This window comes from Talpa europaea (assembly GCF_964194135.1).
Source record: "Talpa europaea genome assembly, chromosome: 14".
In the NCBI taxonomy this organism is placed as follows: Eukaryota; Metazoa; Chordata; class Mammalia; order Eulipotyphla; family Talpidae; genus Talpa; species Talpa europaea.
In genome coordinates, this window is record NC_140082.1 from 69572259 (window position 1) to 69591815 (window position 19557).

The 19557-nt window shown below is 43.7% G+C and overlaps 1 protein-coding gene across 2 annotated transcripts in view; it reads left to right on the plus strand.

Moving 5' to 3' along the window:
- Window positions 1-19557, plus strand: part of SUSD4 (sushi domain containing 4) — a gene marked incomplete at its 5' end in the record, with an annotated part of 132157 nt that overhangs the window by 59914 nt on the left and 52686 nt on the right. For both annotated transcript variants that reach the window (XM_084253805.1, XM_084253806.1), the window contains one exon: window positions 6793-7005. In XM_084253805.1, the coding sequence (XP_084109931.1) occupies window positions 6793-7005 (213 nt within the window). The remainder of the gene's footprint in view (window positions 1-6792; window positions 7006-19557) is intronic.

A 19557-nucleotide genomic window follows, 5' to 3' on the forward strand; every position in this document is an offset into this window, starting at 1 on the left:
GAGGAAAGCCCTTAAGTGGTCAAGAGGGACTTTCTCAAGCGACCACACCATTCTCTCCTTATTCCTTCCCCGCATCAGGCATTATGCACGCCAGTCTCCAGAACTAACTCTGTTTCAAGCAACTAACATCTGGGCTTAGTAGTGACCTCCTCAGGGGCATCTTTCATCAGCAGAAATGCCCTATAGGAGCACGCTATGGTCAGAGGGTGTTTGATGAAAGCCCACCTGGATTCTTGGATCTCCTAGGTGACAAGGACGGTCCTCCAGGCCCATCATGCTGAGTGTGCACTGATAGCACCAAGTGATCTGTCCCTGAATGACAGGTGTCAGCTTTAGAAATATATCAAATATATATATCAAATATATCAAATCGTGAAATATTTCACCATTGTTATTATTCCTGTAGTAACAGATGGAAACTCAAAAGCATTCACATATGTTCTTTCCCTCAAGGAGTTTACAATATCATGAAGATGTGAGTCATTCACAAACCTGAAATATGACAGGACAAGGCTGGGGGAGACAGCATTGTAAGTGAAAAGAACACTGGATTTCAAGTCAGAAGATCCAAGTTTTAATTCCAACTCCGCCAGAGGCCATGGAATGACTGAATTAGCTGCTTAACCTCTCCAGGCCTTCATGTCCCCTTGTGGGAGAAAATGGGTCAGATGAAATGACCTTGAGGTGGTTTTGATGCTAACTGTGTGAGACTGACAATAAAACATGCCAAAGCTGGGGAGGGATAGGTGGTGAAGCTTGGGGTTTGCTCGTGATTCCAGTTAAAATTTGCAGACATTCTGTTTAGACTTTAGCCGGGATACCCTCACTACCCCCAGGATCCTCTCACTAAGGAAATGCATACAAAATCAATTATTTTTGTCTATATCCTGTTTCTTCCCCCAAAGTCTCCACTAGCAGTTTATAGAGAAATGGAAACCCAGCCTTAGTTCTAAATTGATTTGGCTACATTTGATATACCCTGCCTTTCTAGAATATGACTTTTCAGTTATAATAAGCCAAAAGATTGCTTTTCACACCTCTTTTCACTTTTCTGATTGTTTTCAAATACTTCTTGTGTTATTCACAACACAGTGAAACCATCTGGTAGGTTTCAGCAGACTAAAGTAACCACACCAGAAGTGTCAAGGCCTCATAATGAGACTGAGAGTTTGATGCCTTTCTTTGTGTGGGGAGGCAGGGCACTCTCCATCCTGAAGCAGTGATATTTCACTAGTTAAATGATTTTACAGAAACCTGGTCTGCATTACTGGTGACAACCACCACAGCTTCTGGTTGGAACAAAAAGAAAAGAGGAGCTCCTGCCCCCCACTGAGAACCAGAGTCCAAATTCCAAATGACTTGGAACAAATGATTTATTCCTGGGCACACAAACAGGAGGATCAGTGCTAATAATAGAGATGCCAGGACCCAAGAGGGCGACCCACGGCCAAGAGCACACCAGAGGGGACAGCAGACTGGCATGCTGCACCTGGACTGTTGAGACCCCAGGCCCAAGGGAAACCCCACCCAGTGGTCACTCAGGTGTCCAGAGGAAAGTATCACTTTCTAGTACTCATCCCCTGAAGAGTGGGAACAGTAGGTCATTGATGTCATTTTTTAAGTGCCTAAATATTTTTAGGAAAATTGTATTAGTCTGAGTTCTCCACAGAAAGCAGAACCAATAGGATACATGTATATGTGTGTAATGTTTATACATGTACATGCCTGTGCATGTGTGTACTTGTGCACATGTGCACACACACTCACACACAGAGTAAAGAATTGATTCCTGCAAGTACTGGCAGCTGAGAAGTCCCAGATCTGTAGTAAGCAAGCTGGGGCTCCAGGAGAGCCAAAGGTTTTGTTGTAGTCTAATCAGAAAGTCTAAGATCTTGGGAAATCAATCATGTCAATTCCAGTCTGAGTCTGAAGAGAGAAGACTGAAGTCCCAGCTTGACGGTACTTGGATGGAGAGAGAGAATTCACTTACTCAGTCTTTCATTCTTCAGATCTTCACCTGATTGGATGAGGCCCACCAACACTAAGAAGGGCATTCTGCTTTACTGGATGTACCAATTCAAATGTTAATCTAATCCTCACTACCTAGGTATGGAAAAACAGTCAAAAGTTGGCTATGGTTGCAGAAAAGCAGAGGAAGTGGATGGGAATGCTCTTTTAAAAGTGAAAGAATAGGTAAAGAAATAGTACAAAATTGGATTCATGGGGAAATTTTGCTGTTTTCACACTGTAATTTTCATGATGTTCTTTTCATTTATTTATTAGAGCAGGAAACATTTTTCTGCTGTATTCAGAACTGGATCTTAAGTTCTCACTTGAATGATCTGTCCTTCCTTGAGAGAATAATTTTGTGGCCTGGGGCCACAGGTTACTGCTGGACCCTTGAAATTTCACAGTTCTCAAATGCTGGCTTCCAGACAGGTGCTGGAGTGTTTGCCTAAGGGTCATTTGGAAATCTTTGTTAAAGTCAAGGCCCCTGTACCCACCCATCCAGAGATGGATCAGTGGGTCTGTTTTTTTAAAGCTGCTCCCTGATCCTGAGGTATAGCTGGTGGCCTGGACGACTTTTTTGATGATCTTCCTACCTCTTACCTGGTCTGCATCAGCCAGTCTTCTATGTGAGGACTGAGAGAGATTGTACCCAAAAAAGCAAATCTGATCCCAATCATGTTCATATTCCAAACTCTCAGTCCCTATCCTCTACTCCTGCATTAAGCCCAAACCCTCTCCCACAGTCCCTCTTCCTCCTATCTGGCCAGTGTGTGTGCTCAGCCTTAAGGGTTCAGCTTGGGGCCCTCCAGAGACTTTTTGCAGCTCTTAGCTACCCGTCTGTGGACGCCCCCAAGCTAATACATATGCCATCCCCAATGCGATTAGAGCAGACAGGCTCTATTTGACTGACAGTGTGTGTGTTGGAGAGAATGACCTTTACCTCCATCCTGCCAGAGTTGTCCAGGTCATTCAGGTTTCAGGTTTCTGTATGTTTATGCTTTCGAGGCCATGATGAAATCCTGAATGCTATAGCTGCTAGTTTTGCCACCTCAGTGCTGTAGTAGACATAGGTTTAAAGGACCCTCCCTGAGACCACCAGACTTTGAAGGAAAATGGTGACAGCCATCACTTGACAAACCTACAATCCTATTCATAGAAATAAAAACATGGAGCCATCACATCATGACTAGCCAATAATCTGCCCCCCTGCACTCCACCCCACCTCCAATGTTGATTACCTTTGCCAGGCCTAGGCCATCAGATGTACAAGATGCAGGAACATGGCTACTGCCGGCAGGAGGGGACCCAGGGCTGCAATGCTGTCTCCTTCCTGAAAACAGCATCAGTTTGCTCAAAACTCAGCTCTGCTCCTACTTAACCGGTATGGCCACTGGATGTGGATTCTATATGTCCTCCTGCCTGACTCCTCCACTTTCCCTCAATCCTGGATACCTCCTCACCTCTGATGAGTGAGTGCCTAGCCATGACTTCTCTTCTGCACGGCAGAGCCTCCTGGGCTGTGTGGCTTTCAGCACATGGCACTGGCAGTATGCTCAGGGTTGGGGATGGGAGCAACAAGTGAGTCCTGCAGGAGCGCACAAAAGTTGGGTTGGGGGAATCGCCTACCAGCTGAGGACATCTGGCAAGTTCCTTATGTTAGAGAGGATCACATAGCTCATGAGCCCTGTTTCTGGAGGTCACTCGGAAACAAGTTGAGCCTCCAAAGAGCCCTGATGATTGTGCCTCCTGGGTAGGGATTTTATAAATTGGCCCAGGCTATTCCTTCCCTTCTGCGATGTGTTGCTGGTGTCCAACCCCACCTGGCCCCAGCAGCTGCTTAGGGGCAGGAGTGGAGAAGCATACCTATTCTTAGTACCTCTCAGTAAGGATTTGTTGATGGATTTTGTGAGGGAGAAAATGGAATGGAATGCCTTCATGGCATTGAGGAGTTACACCTCTCTGTTGGCATCCCTGCCCTTTGAGGGTACATTTGGAGTATTAGACACATGGGGGACACTGGTCTTGACCTCCCCCAACCTGCTTGTACATATTTGTTTCTGGGTTTGTCTTCACTCCAGCTGTCAGGGCACCTGGATCTGAATGTTGCACACATGAACTGTCCTCGCTGTCTCCAGCACTCACCTGCCCTTTCAGGTACATCACCTCTTACCTGCACCATTGCTGTGGCTTTCGGGCTGAATTTCTAGGCTCTCTCTCCTTCAGTTAACCCCGAGGCTGCTTTTTTTTTGACCTGCCAATACTCCCTGCCCTGTTCCATGCCCCATATTCCCACACCTGCCTCGTTGCTTAGCCCTGCCTTCTAGGTCCCCGTGATGTCCCATCTCCCTTTCCAATTGTTTATATATCCAGCACACATTTATGGAGCACTTCCTAGCAGGCACGCTATGATAGATTCTGGGGAACAAAGATGAATAAGTTGCAGGACCTGTCTTTGAAGGGAGAGGTGATCATTGTCTAAATAATTCACTGCAGAGCTGTGTTCATATTATAGTCATGGGAACAAAAAGGGGAGTGGTGGGGGAGTGAGGGAATGAAGGCACCCAGAGGAGGAGAAACTTGAACTAAGCCCAGCAGATGGGAGTGAGGACAGGGATAGGTAGGTGTCCCCAGAACACCATTTCTATAACTCTCATGTCTACTTCCTGCCCCCAAACTCAGCCCATTCCCCCAAGTCCCTGGTCATTGCTCTTGCTAGTCCCCAGTTAGAATGACACCCGTGCCTCCCTCCACAAAGAGTTGTAATCTAACCTGTCCTTCATAGTGGAGCTCAGACTCCATCTCCTCCCTCATCCTTTCTGACCACTTTCCGAGCAGTTCTCCCAACTCAGCTCCCTTCAAATTTTGGTACTTGTCTTGAGACATCTTGTTTTGCTTTTGTGGTTTACTTTTCATCTCCCTACTTCTGTAACCTCCTTCAAGCACTGACTTAGCCATGGAACTGAAAATTCTAATGTGCCCTGTCTGAGAGCAGAAAGTAGAAGAGCAGCAAAGTGGTAGCAGAGTAAAAATACTGTGCTCACCTCCTCCATATACTCACAGATAGACTGTAGTAGAACAAAATCAATAATTCCTAAAGGAAAAATAGAGGATTTCAGGACATATTAGAAACAATTTCTGGAGGAGGAGGGCCCCAAAGCAACAGGTCAAGTGGGTAGCCTAACCAAAGCAATCATGACAATAAAGAATGGAGGTATCATGCTCTCAGACTCAAACTATTCCACAAAGCTATAGTAATCAAAACAGTATGGTTTTGCTATAACAATAGACACACAGATCAGTGTAATAGAATTAAGAACCCAGAAATAAACCCATATTTCTATGTACAGTTAATCTATAATAAAGGAGCTAAGACTATTCAATGGAGAATGGAAAATCTCTTCAACAAATGTGCTGGGAAAACTGGACAGCCACAGTTTTTAACATCAGAAAATGAAACTAGAGTGCTCTCTTAAACCATACACAAAAATCAACTCAAAATTGACTAAAGACATGCATGTAAGATGGGAAACCACAAAATACATAGAAGAAAATATAAGTAAAACCACTCTGGGCATTGGCTTCAGTTGTATTTGAGCACTTGATTCCAACAACAAAAACAAAAGCAAAAATAAACAAATGGGACTATATCAAACTGAAAAAGATTCTGTACAGTGAAAGAAATGTCATTAAAACAAAAAGACACCTCACTGAATGGAAGAAAATATTTGCAAATGTACATCCAACAAGAGGCTGATATCCATGATCTAAAAAGAACTCATGCAACTCAATAAAAAGAAAACAACTCAATTTAAAAGTGGGCAGAAGAGCCAAATACATATTTCTCCAAAAGAAGACATATGGGTGACCAATAGGAACATGGAAAAATGTTCAACCTCACTTATCATCAAGGAAATGCAAACCAAAACCACAATGAGATACCGCCACACTCCTGTAAGAATGACACATATAAAAAACCCCAGAAATAACAAATGCTGACAAAGCTGTGGAGAAAAGAAATCCTCACACACTCTTGGTGGAAATGGAAAAAGGTATAGCAGTTCCTCAAAATAGTAAAAATAGATCAACCACATGATACAGTAGAATGCAAAAAAAAAAAACTAATTCAAAGTGATACATGTACTCCTATGTTCACTGCAGTCCTGTTTACAATAGCCAAGTTATGGAAATGACCTATGTGCCCAGTGACAGAAGATGTGGTTTATATACCCAGTGGAATACTACTCAAATATAAAAAAGATGAATGCTTGCAGTTTGTGATGACATAGATGGACTTGGAGGGGATTATGCTAGTGAAATAAGTCAGATGATTTCATTCATATCTGGAATACAGAGAAACAAAACAAGGGAACTGACAAAACTAGACCAAAACAAAGTCTAGAAATATGCCTGTAGAATTGAGGCTAGTAGAGGGAGAGGGAGAGTGGAAGTTGGAACAAAGTAGAGAGCCAAAGTGGAGCCCAGTGTTCTGTTGTGTGGGACTGTGGATGCTTTGGTCAGGTGTGGCATGGTGACATGCATCTGGGGAGGTGTCAACTTATTCCCCTGAATCATACACAGTGCTGTAACCCAATTTTACCTCAATTAAAAAGAAAAAGAAAAAAAGAGTGTGAGCTGTGCATCAGAATGGTTGTAGTCTTGGCTTTCTTATTGGTGTAGTTAGGTCTGCTGTGTATGAAATAATGCAGTATCAGCTATTTAGAAAGATCCTTGGCATTGGAAGAATATATTCAGAAGCACCTTTTCTTCTCTCTGTCATCTTAGGGTTTGATGACCTTCAGGTGTGTGCTGACCCAGGTGTGCCCGAGAATGGCTTCAGGACACCCAGCGGAGGGGTTTTCTTTGAAAGCTCTATTACCCGATTTCACTGCCAAGACGGATTCAGGCTGAAGGGCTCTACAAAGAGACTGTGTATGAAACATCTTAATGGAACCCTAGGTTGGATCCCAAGTGATAAACCTGTCTGTGTGCAAGAAGGTAACATGCTTATATCCACTACACTTCCTCCCACCCCACTGGCAGCTGCTCACATGGTCAGCTTGCTCTGCCACAACTGCAGGGCCAGGAGGTTACTGTGTTAGAGGGCTCTGTGCTCTGGGCCACTCTGATTCAAGGCCAACCCTGCGTGCTGCCAGAAAAGCATGAGCATGTGATGCAGACTCCAGTTGGGGCTAAATTCATCTCAACATTAGAAGTGGTCCTTTTACTTCTCTGTCTCAATTAGGATCCACTTTATCACCATTTTTGTCAATGTGAGAGAGCAACTCAGAACATTAGGCCTATTTATTTAGGCCTGCCAACTCAGCACTCATTTCCATGTTACTCAATAAAAAGTGCAGTAAATATATTGGGCAAGAACTGTATATAATGGTACAGAAGATGCATGTTACTCAGAGGATTAAATCAATTACTACTAATCAGAACTGTGGTAGATGTGCTTCATTTAAGAAGAGAAAAAAACCCTGGTAGGCAATGACAGATTGACAAGGCAGACATTTATTTCTAGCAATTTATGGGTCGTGACAAGATACTCATTTACTTCTAGCAATTATCCCTAAATCTGTTGGTTGAAACAGTTGTGTGTATGTTTGTGTGTATTTGTGCACTCACATATATATGTTGTTTGTTTTTACTCTGTGTATCTACATTTAGAGTTTGAAAGAATGTATTGAGGTTAACTAATTAGAACTCCAGGTTGTTGATTATAATTCTCTGAGGGTCAGCAAGGCTGATAGAAGAAGCAGCATGAATCAAGAATTAAGTTTCGTCCCAAATTTCTGTGAGGCATAGACTTTATAGTTTGTTCAGTTCATTAGAAATGAACTTCATTTTCTCTTAACACCATTATTAATTTTGTTTGGGGAAGGAACTTTTATAATAATGATATGTAAACATATTCTGATTTAATGAATATCTTCTTTCTGAAACTTTTGACATAATTTAACTTGACAAGTATTTATCAAATACTTATTCTGCTCCTCCTTATGGGAAATTATAAGAGATGAATAAATGGTGTCTTATCCTTCAACTATTTGCCATCTTTGACTTTGGTTTCAAGGGTTTGTTTTTAAGCCAAAATTATTATACAAAATTAAGGTTTTAAAAAAGAAATTTATTTTTCCCTTTTACTTGCAGCCCATGAAAACTGTGGTTTCCATAACATTCTATTAATTAAAAGTTTGTTTGGTTTAAAATATAGACTTCCCTGCTAAAATCTATGGCCTGTGATTCCTAGTGCTTTTAAAACGCAGACAAACTCAAGAACCTCAGAGAGCAAGGGAAAAAAAAAAAAGACTTTCTGAATATTGTCCAGAGATGAAGACCTGTTGTGATTTTACCATCCTGGGGGAGGAAATAGAGGTGGAGTAGGGTAGAAGATTTATTCCTCTTTAGATGAGGTTCCTTCTAAGCCTGTACCAAATAATATATAGTAATTCCAAGAAAGGGAATGAAAGCTCATCTTGGAGTGCAAGACTTCTACTGTACAGGTCCAAGTACATTACTCTCAACTCAGCCCTGAGTGTGCAGGGAAGGGCTGTGTGTATGGGGGTGGTGATGGTGAGTCGACAATTTCATGAGTATAATGTGAATCATATAAAACAAGAGCCTGTGTTTGCAAAGGAGGGTCCAGGACTTCACAGCCCAGTCTTGATGGTGTGCTCCAGTGATCATTTTGGAAAATCTGAAAGAACAGGTACCGCCTTCCTAAGTATGATGGTGTATTTATTTTTGGGACTATTGGTTATTTTGTTGGTCTTTGCAAGGTGTGTATAAAAGAGGTTGTTTTGGTTGCCATGATAGTAGAAAAGCCATTTCTGTCCATGTCCTGAACCTTTTGTCTATGTGGTTTGCAGGGGGCCCCTACCAATCTATGTTGTGGATGTCAGGCTGTGAAAAAGTTAAACTTTCCCCTGATTTGTAAATGGCCTTTTCTTCAGATCAGGATTTATGCTGAGCAAATATTGATAGTAAGGGCTGAGGAATTCATTTGTTTCCCATGTCAGGTAAGTCTCAGAAGGCTAATGAAATTCTGTGTGGTGGTAATAGTAGGACATGGTGTGTTACCACGTTTTAACAGATCATTGAAGTTTAATAATGCTTTCAGATCTACTGATTCATTGTCTCCTCAAACACGTACAGCTGTCCTCCAAGATGAGTTTTACTGTCCTCACGTCCTGATTAGGAAGCAGAGGCTCAGAGAAGCTCACCCTCTTTGTCAAGGTGAACAGCTGATGAGCAAGCAGATCCATAACTAGTCCCACATCAGCGTTTTCCTCCACGAGGTTGGGTCTAACTTTCCTTATGTCACAGAAGCCCCACTGTCAATTATGCAGCCGCATGCTGGTAAAGCAATTTCAGCATCGACAATGATTTAGTTTCTGTTTAACCAACAGAGAAACTGAGTCTCAGAGAAGCTCAGAGTCATCTCAGAGTTAACTGATGACTTCGGAATAGGCTAGCTAGTTCCAGCCCAGGTCTTGTCACTGTCGCCTGGACCCCCTCCAGTCTGCCATGCTGTCAGGCAGATTTCTAAAATAAGCTCATATGCTTATTTTTTAATAAGCTTGTATGCTGTAAAATGCTTTATAGCACTAACATGCTCTACAGAAGCAAGGTGGTACTAGGCGAATGTTTTCCTATGTATTCACACAGATTTCCTCTCTCTCCCTTTTTGTTTGTGCAGTGTGTGTTTATTTTTTTTATTTTTCTATCAATATTTATTGAGATTACTTTAGTTTCCAACACTGTTTGGGTTCCCAGTGTACTCCTCACCTCAGCAACTGCGTACCTCTCACCCACCCACCAGCAAAGTCACCATCTGTCACCCACCGGTCCTGCCCCATCTATTCACTCTCCTTCCTGCTTCCCTTCTGGTAGCCACCATTCTGTTGTCAAAGTCGAAGGTTTTTTATTTTGCTTGTTTGATTCCTTTTTCTATTTCTTTATAGTTCATAAATGAGTGAAATCATACTGTGGCAAGATTCCGTCTTTTTCATGGCCGAGTAGTATGTCCCTCTTTTATTCTCCACTTCACTCTGCCACATGTGCTAGCCATCTCCCCTTTCCCATGGTCTTTTATCCCTGCCTAAATTGTTGAGTCCAAGCTAACTGAATCTAAGACATTTGGATTTGTAGAACTGATGACACATGCAATGAATTAATTTCATGGCACAAAAGTCTCTAACATAGAGATACTTCTTCACCCTTTTTCTGCAAGATGGCAGCCTGCATTTGTGCAAGCAGAGGTGAGAATGTCCAAGGAGAGGTGACTGGTGTGGTGGAGAGGAGACCCTGGAATTGGCAACAAACTTAAAATATATCCTGTGGGCACAGTGCACCTGACAATAAATGCAATGACTCAAGGTCAGGCTGACAGCCCCCACCTAGGCCTTTTCCTTTCTAGAACCACTCAACTAGGTATGCTGGGACACACTTTCCTTGGGAAATACATTTCTTTCCACACATCATCAGAAAAGGTAGAGGTAAAGTGAGTTTGACTTTATATAAATATCAGTCACATTATAAACACTTACTCAGTGAATGTCAAATCAGGCCATGGAATGATGCTCTTCCTGCCTGAAAGTCTTACAAGGGGCAGGGGCAATGCTGTGGTGATGGAGGCTCTGGTTTGCATGCCATAAAGTAGAATATTTAAAACTTAAATAGAGGTGGTCCCTGACTTATGATGGTTTGACTCACTTTTTTTTTCCTACTTTAAGATGGTGCAAAAGTGATATCATGCAATAGAAACTATACTATGAATTTTTATTTTTACCCCCAGCTAGCATCAGACCCTGTGGAACTGGTAGTGCTGGGCTGCTCCCAGTCAGCCACAGGATCCCCAGGTAAACCACCCATGCTCTCCAGGGTCCTGTGTTGCCAGTGTTTACAATATTTATCTTAAAATTAGGATGGTCCTTCAGGCGTGTAATACCATTGTAAGTCAAGGAAGATATGTATCCCAAAAAGACTAAAATAAAATTAATTCACATCCACTTATTTTATGAACCAGTATTATTTGGGAGGAGGGGAGAAGATTTAGCCCGCATCTTGTCAAAAGCTACTTAATATCAATATTAATGGAAACATTTTATTACTGAACCATCTGTTGGCATGGCTGGGATAGAATGCATCTTAGCTCTTCAGGCTTGGGCTATACTAGCTATGGAAGTTTTGTTTTTTAAATACAGAACTAAATAAATAATTGTCCACAGTTCCTGGGCAGGACCAGAGCCTTAGGTGGTATGACCATGTTCCACACACCTAACCCCTCTGCTCTTAGGAGCTCCTTGCTAGGGAGGGTGCATGGGTGCTAAAGTCAGATCCTTAGCAGGAATGTCAGCTTCTGGTGTATTCGGGGTATCCCAGGAGCACCTTTGGGTATAGACGACCTGCTTCATGGGCAGAAACACCTTTTCTTCTCGGTGTTCCCTCTCCTGGAGTGCACACATATGGATGTGGAGGAGGCACAACTAGAGCTGTGGCCGATCTAAATTCTGATGAAATGGGCTTTTAATGTTTGCGGACTAATGCACGCAGCTCCTCAGAGGTGGAGGGAACCTTTCTCTTTTCTCCTCATCTCTTTTGAGCAGCTCTGCAAATAGTCCATGGCTGCTTAGGTCACTCGGCTCAAGTCAATTTCAGGTAATAAATATTAAGCAAATAGGAGAGGATTTGGTGAAACCAGAGCCCCACCGCTGACTTAGGTGTGCGGATTCCAGAGCAGGTTCCAGGCCAGCTTAACATGGCGGGTCCTGTGTGAGAGCTTGTGGCAAAGCTTGGCCAGTTTGAGAATAAACTCACTGAACAGACAGACAGCTTCTTCGGGGAGTCCTTCCGCTAATTGCCCAGTCAATTCTGGTTGAGCTGGAGAGGAGCAGAAGGACCAAGAAAGAGGTAAAAAGAATTGTTTAAATGCCGCATTTAATGAACTCCCAAAAGACCACCCCCATAAGGAGAGCCCCCCCCACTCCTGCAGCCTGTGGCGTAGCCCCTTGTGACACCCTGATGCAACATACAGGGCTACCTTAATTGGGGGGCAGTGGAGATTGTGACCATGGGCCATGATGACAGGCTTGGGACTTGTGAACTGTTTCCTGACACCCAAAGAACAACCTTGTCGGCTTTTCCATGCTTCGGTGGGGAAGATCCCGCTCTCCAGGAGTGATAGCCACCATGTACACGGTGATCAGGTCCACAGACAGATGTCACCTGCATGTCTGAGCAGGTAGTTCTTATGCAGGAGGGGAGTCCTCTCCTGGTCTCTGTGTCCTATGGCTGCTTCTGGGCTTGTCTTCTTTCATCACTTGGCCATTGGTGTGGGGGAGTCCATTTGCTTCTCTCTTTACCCGATACCCCCTTTAGACAGGTTATCAGGTAAGATTTGTATCCCTCAGGTGGGCTTTTGTCCATGGCCATGACACTGAGCACTTCTTCAGGAGTTGCTGATCTTTTTCCTCTGACCTTTTCTTGCCTTTTGGGCTCCTGTGGACTTTGGATCCCAAATCCTGACATCTGGGCTCCGAGTGCGGTTGGCTTCAGCCATTTTTAGTCATTCCCACAAAAAGAAGCACATGCACACTTGTTCCTTCCACCTTGGCCTTGGCCCACTGCATATTTTATCCTTGTTTTGCTTGCAATTAACAGTGATGTCTACAGTCAAGAATGAGTTTTCTACCAAGCGGTGTGAATTGGGTTGGCTGTCTGGGGTTCTGCACTTTGGGGACACTGATATAGATTGGGGTTCAGACAGGGCTGCATCTGAAAGAGAACATCCCAGACACCAGTGCAGAGCCTACCCCTACCCCATCAGGAAAGGCGAGTCTCCATGTTTGGCACGTGGCCCACCCCCTACACACACACCTGTTTCCAGTCAGCATATCCGTCGCTTCTCTTTTCCCGTCCTCAACAAGACTGCAGTGTTTAAAAGAAGCATCTGCCATCTGTGTTGGATACCTGTGCTTTACATTCATTATCCTCTAATTACTACAACAACCCAACAAAGTAGGTTCTATACCTTGTTTTACAGATGAGAAAGTGGAGGCTCCCAGGCTAAATTTCTCACAGTCTCAGGTAATGAGTGGCAGGGTTGGAATTCAGATCCATCCAGTTCTGTGCTCTCCAGTATGCTCATCTCACTTGCCAAAAGAGAATTTTCCCTGGGGCCTGGGGGGAGGTGACATATCATAATGGCCCCATACCCCATGGAAGTCACCTTGTTTAAACAGGCAAGAATGACCTTATCGGCCTGCTCATGCAGGGTGCTGGTTCCCAAACTATGTGCTAAAGACTTCCAGAACAAGGCAGCAAGAACTTGTTCAAAGTACATAGGCAGACCTGTGTGAGAAGGTGAGGCGTGAAGCCAAGGACTCTGAGTGTTTCCTCTAAAACTCCCAACTGACTCTTACACAAAATAAGAGTTTGAGACCCGTGTATGCAGGGATATGGTCTGATATTGCTTTAATTGCTTTGCAAGGGAGAAGAGAACATGATTTTCTCTGGTGTGTAATAGAGATCGTGGGAGAGCATTAATTCTTAGAATTCCAGAGAATGTCAGTGTTGTCATTTTACAAACAAAGAAACAAAAGCCTGTAGAATTTAAGTGACTTCCACAAGTCACATGGCAAATAAATGGGATTAAAACCAGTTCAGCATTCTTTCCGTGGTGGTGGTATGCTACTCTGGCTGCTTGTCAGCCTCTCCTGGGGGAACTTTTAGAAATAAAAGTACCTGGAACTTTTTCTAAGAGATTTCATTTCATTTTAGTTGTTGCTGGCAGCGAAGCTCAAGCATACACATTTCTTAAAGCTCCCAAGGTAATTTCAATGTGCAGTCAGGGAACCTTGCCTCCTGCTCTTCTTGTCTCTGTCTTCCCTCATTATCTGGCTGTGGCTGAAGGTCATAAGAGTGCACAGGGGAGTTGTTCTTACCACAGCCCTAACTTGCTGTGTTTCTATGCTTTACCCCACCCCCCCCTGAGTGCAGCAGGGAAAAAATGAATTCATCCAGCAAACATTATTTTTAGGTACTTAATAAAATATATTTTTTAAAGATTTATTTATTTATAAAAGCACTGGGATGCGCGGGAGGGTGAGAGAATTCACCAGAGCCAGAGCGGGGAGCAGAACAGGCAGACTGACAAGGTTCACTGCTGAAGGGAGCAGCAGGTGCGGCAGGAGAGATCTGCCCGCCATGTGGGACCCTCACCGGCAGCCAGGGATTGAACCGGCGCTGCAGAAGCTATGGGCAGCTTCGCAGCCCAGTGCTCAGCTCAACTGCTGCGCCACCGGGGAGGCCCACTACTAAAATATTTTGACTCCTGTAGACCTGACCAGAATTGCTATAAAACGTGAAATTTTTGCTTTTAGAAAGGTTTTTGAGCTTCCTAGCGGACAAGTACAATGTAAGTTTATCACATTAAAATTTTTTTTTAGATTTATTTATTTATTTATACAAGCACTGGGTACAGTCAGAAGGGCAGGAGGGTGAGAGAATTCACCAGAGCCAGAGCAGGGAGCGGAGCAGAGCAGGCAGAAGGACCGAAGTACATTGCTGAGGGGAGCAGCGGGGGGCAGGAGAGGTCTGCGCGCCATATAGGACCCTCCTCTGGTGGTCGGGGAGCAGCCGGGTATTGAAACGGTGCTGCAGAGGCTGCGGGTAGCCTCGCAACCCAATGCTCAGCCGCTGCGCCACCGGGAGGCCCACATTTAAATTTTTAATTAAAAGACCCAAGTTGACTCATGATCTGAAGCTGGTGGTAAAGATGGCAGGAAAAGACAATCCTTTATTCATTGAAACTGTGGGTTGCAGGCATTTTTTCAAAAGCAGGGTGGTCATCCCCCTTTTTCATAGTTTTTCCTCTTTAGGGGAGTTTTCTCCCAGCCCTAGAAGCTCCCCCAAAACAGAGGGATGCTATAAAAATGTTTTGTTTAGAATCCTTTTCCTTCTTTTATTTTGTATCATCAAAAATGTCTTCCTTGTCACCTTAGACATGGATTATCAGAAACAGCAGCCTGTACTGTTTTTGGCAAGGGCAAGGTTTTGCATGTGGGATTTAGTTCCCCTAAGATATACTCTTCTCATTTTCCATCTTTGAAGATGGGAAGGAGCAGACGGGGATCTCTCCTCTGGTTCCAGGACCACTAGCATGTCTTAGTTATGCTTCATTTTGCAGGAGTCCCTGCTTCTCACAGTCCCCTCCCTTGTGGCTTCAATATGAGTTTGGGTTTTGTTCTTATAAAAATATTTCTTTTTTTTTAAAGATTTATTTATTTATGCATACAAGCCAGAGATGCTGGGCGGGGGGCGGGGGCACTGTGAGAGGACTCACCAGACACAGAGCAGGGAAGAGAACAGGCAGATTGACTGAAATACACTGCTGAGGGGAGCAGCAGGCGAGACAGGAGAGGTCTGCTGTGCCATGTGAGTTCCCTGGCTGGCTGGGGATCAAACTTATGCTGCTGAGGCTGCGGATTGCTTCACAGTGTGGTGCTTAACCCCTTACGCCACCAGGAAGGCCCTAAAAATATTTCTTTAACTTAAATGTGGTCATAGCTTGATAGGGGGGGAAAAATCCAGAGGAAATAAGGTCAGGTCAGATGCAGCAAAGATAAATGACAGAAATGAGTCAGTTACCATTGTAAGATGACAGCTGGGCAGCTGCAGTTGGGGGCCCCTTTAAGTGCTGAGGGGAACAGACCCCAACAGCTTCTTTACCAGTCACCTGACATCACTTCCTGGGTTCCGGGAGCCCAGAGATGGTGCCCTCTGAACAGGGGCCATGGAGGTAACAGCTGCTTTAGGTCACAGAATTGACAGGCAAATGCAAAACAGCAGCTTCAGCACATGCATCGATCTTTGCCAGACCATATGGAAAGGTCGCAAAATCATTGCTAGCAACTTCTAGTGCCAGACTGATCATGGCGATTCCCCAGAAAGCAGTTTTTTACATGCTCAAAACAAACACTACCCTGAATTCAGCTGACTACTCATGAAAAATGTAGGGCTACCCCTGCATCAAATTTGCGTGGCAGATGAAATTTATTTCCCCACCTACCAGCCTTGAGCAGTTTCTGACCCTGGCTCCCCAGTAAGCATCTTGAGAGAACTAGAAGTAACGCACAGCTCCCTGGAGCCCACTCAAGGCCTACAGGAAGAGAGGCCTTGGTGCACAGCACCTCCCCCCACCTCCTACCCCACCCCAACTTACAAATGTAAGACCCTTCCTTACATATGTCTGACACTGCTGCTAAGGGATGGGCTGGGAGCTGTTAAGTCTGAGCCAGCCTGTGTGTGGACTGCTGTCTTCACTCCGGGTAGTCACCCAGACACCTTGCCTGGCCATCAAGCAGTGGCTCTCAACTGGTGCCTTTGTGGGAATGGCCTGAGTGACACATTTCCAAGTTAGAGGTTTCTGTGCACCTGGCGATTCACTTGTTGGTGGGGCTCAGCACTCTGCCATACCTGCCACAGAAGCTTCCCCAATAGACTCTTGAGATGTGGGATAGAACCTCTGGTGCCCTCTGCTCCAGGGATGGCATTTGAACCTTTGTCTTCTCACTTTTCTTTTCTTTTTTTTTAAGATTTATTTATACAAGCACTGGGTACAGTCAGAAGCGCGGGAGGGTGAGAGAATTCACCAGAGCCAGAGTGGGGAATAGAACAGGCAGACTGACAAAATACACTGCTGAGGGGAGCAGCGGGCATGGCAGGAGAGGTCTGTCGCGCCATGTGGGACCCTTGCCGGCGGCAGGGGATCGGACCGATGCTGCAGAGGCTGCGGGCAGCTTCTCAGACCAGTGCTCAGCCACAGCACCACCAGGGGAGGCCCTGTCTTCTTACTTTTCTTGTGAACTTTTTTTTTCACTTTTTCTTTTATATTTATATTCCCCATACAATTGCAACCCCGATTTTGACCCCAGTCCCTCCATTCCCCCCACCAAAGAGTGTCTCTGGTTCATAGTTGTTTGTTGATTTTGATTTTTTTCTTTTTATAGTTATTCTTTTTCCTGGTCCATATTTAGGTTTTCTAGATTCCTGCTATGAGTGAGACCATCCGGTATTTTTCTTTTTCTTTCTGGCTTATTTCGCTGAGCATGATCCCTTCCAGCTCCATCCATATTGCTGCAAATTGCATGTGTTTATCTTTTTTGAATGCTGAGTAATATTCCATGGTGTATATGTACCACATATTCTTGATCCAGTCATCTATTTTTGGGCATTTGGGCTGTTTTCCAAAGCTTAGCTATTGTAAATAGAGCTGCTATAAACATAGGGGTGCAGGTGCTCTTTGGAATTGATGTTTCTGTGTCCTTTGGGTAAATATCTAGGAGTGGAATTGCTGGATCATATGGAAGCTCTATGGTTAGTAGGTCCAGAAATCTCCACCCAGCTCTCCATAGTGGTTGGACCAGTTTGCACTCCAACCAACAGTGCAGGAGAGTTCCTTTCTCTCCACATCCTTGCCAACATTTGTTGTTGCTAGTTTTTTTAATATGTGCCATTCTCACTGGTGTGAGATGGTATCTCATGGTAGTTTTGATTTGCATTTCCCTGATTGCAAGTGATGTTGAACATTTTTCATATGCCTGGTGGCCATTTGTATTTCCTCTTCGAAGTTTCTTTTTATCTCTTCTGCCCGTTTTTTGACAGGATTATTTTCTTTGCTTTGTTGAGTCTCATCAGCTCTTTTTAGATTTTTGTGATCAGTCCTTTATCATTAGTGTTGGGTGCAAAAATGTTCTCCCAGGCGTTGGGGTTTCTCTTTATTTTGGTTATTGTCTCTTTGCTGTGCAGAAGCTCTTTAATTTGATGTAGTCCCAGCTGTTTATCTTTGCCTTCACTATCACTGCTTTGAGTGATGCATCTGTAAAGATGTCTTTGAGGTGCATGTCATGTAGTGTTTCGCCTATATTTCCTTCTATATATTTTATGGTTTAAGGTCTTATGTCTAGTTCTTTAATCCATTTTGAGTTGGTTTTGTTTTTGTGCATAGTGTGAGGTAGTAGTCAAGCTTCATTCTTCTGCATGTAGCGACCCAGTTTTCCCAGCACCATTTATTGAAGAAACTTTCTTTGCCCCAGTGCATATTCTTTGCTCCTTTGTCAAAGATTAGTTGACCATATCTGTGGGTTTATTTCTGGGTTTTCTTTTCGGTTCCATTGGTCCATGTGTCTGTTCTGGTTCCAGTACCGTGCAGTTTTGATTATTATGGCTTTATAGTATAGTTTGAAGTCTGGGAGTGTGATGCCTCCATTCCCTTCTTTTTTTTTCAGGAGGGTTTTGGCTATTTGGGGTTTTTGGTGGCTCCATATGAATTTCATCCACATTTTTTCTATTTCTTTGAAGAATGACATTGAAATTTTAATTGCAGTAGCATTGAATGTGTAAATTGCTTTTGGTAGGATGGCCATTTTGATAATGTTAATTCTTCCGATCCATGAGCAGGGGATGTCTTTCCATTTCTTTGTGTCTACTTCTATTTCTTTTTTTTTTTTAATAGAGGCATGTTTTATTTATTTATTTGTTTGTTCGTTTGTTTCATTTATACATGCACTGGGTACAGTCAGAAGCGCGGGAGGGTGAGAGAATTCACCAGAGCCAGAGCGGGGAGCAGAGCAGGCAGAAGGACTGAAGTACACTGCTGAGGGGAGCAGCGGGCGGCAGGAGAGGTCTGCGCGCCATGTGGGACCCTCCTCTGGTGGCCGGGGAGCAGCCGGGGATCGAACCAGCGATGCAGAGGCTGCGGGCAGCTTCGCAACCCAGTGCTCAACCGCTGCGCCACCGGGGAGGCCCTACTTCTATTTCTTTTAACAGTATTTTATAGTTTTCTTTGTATAGGTCCTTTACTTCTTTTGTTAGGTTTATTTCCAAGTATTTGATTTTTTTTGTTTCAATAATAAAAGGAATGGTTTTCTTGATTTCTTCTTCTTCAGATTTATTGTTTGTGTATAGGAAGGCTACTGATTTTTGTTCATTGATTTTGTATCCTGCCACCTTACTAAACTGATTGATTAGTTTAATTAGTTTTTCTGTGGAGGTTTTGGGGTTCTCTATTTATATTATCATATCATCTGCAAATAGTGATAGTTTGGCTTCTTCCTTGCCTATTTGGATTCCTTGTATGTCTTTCTCTTGTCTTATTGCTCTGGCTAGGACTTCCAGTATTATAGTGAAAAGCAGTGGTGAGAGTGGACATCCTTGTCTTTTCCAGATCTTAATGGGAATGCTTTCGCTTTTCACCATTGAGAATGATATTGGCTGTGGGCTTGACATAGATGGTCTTTATAATGCTGAGGTATGTTCCTTGTATCCCGAGAATTTCAAGGGCCTTTATCATAAATAGGCGTTGTACTTTGTCAAATGCTTTCTCAGCACCTATGGATATTATCATGTGGTTTTTATATTTCTTTTGTTGATATGTTGGATTACATTGATTGATTTTCAGATGTTGTACCATCTTTGTGTCCCTGGAATAAATCCTACTTGGTCGTGGTGAATTATCTTATGGCTGCATCCTTGGATTCTGTT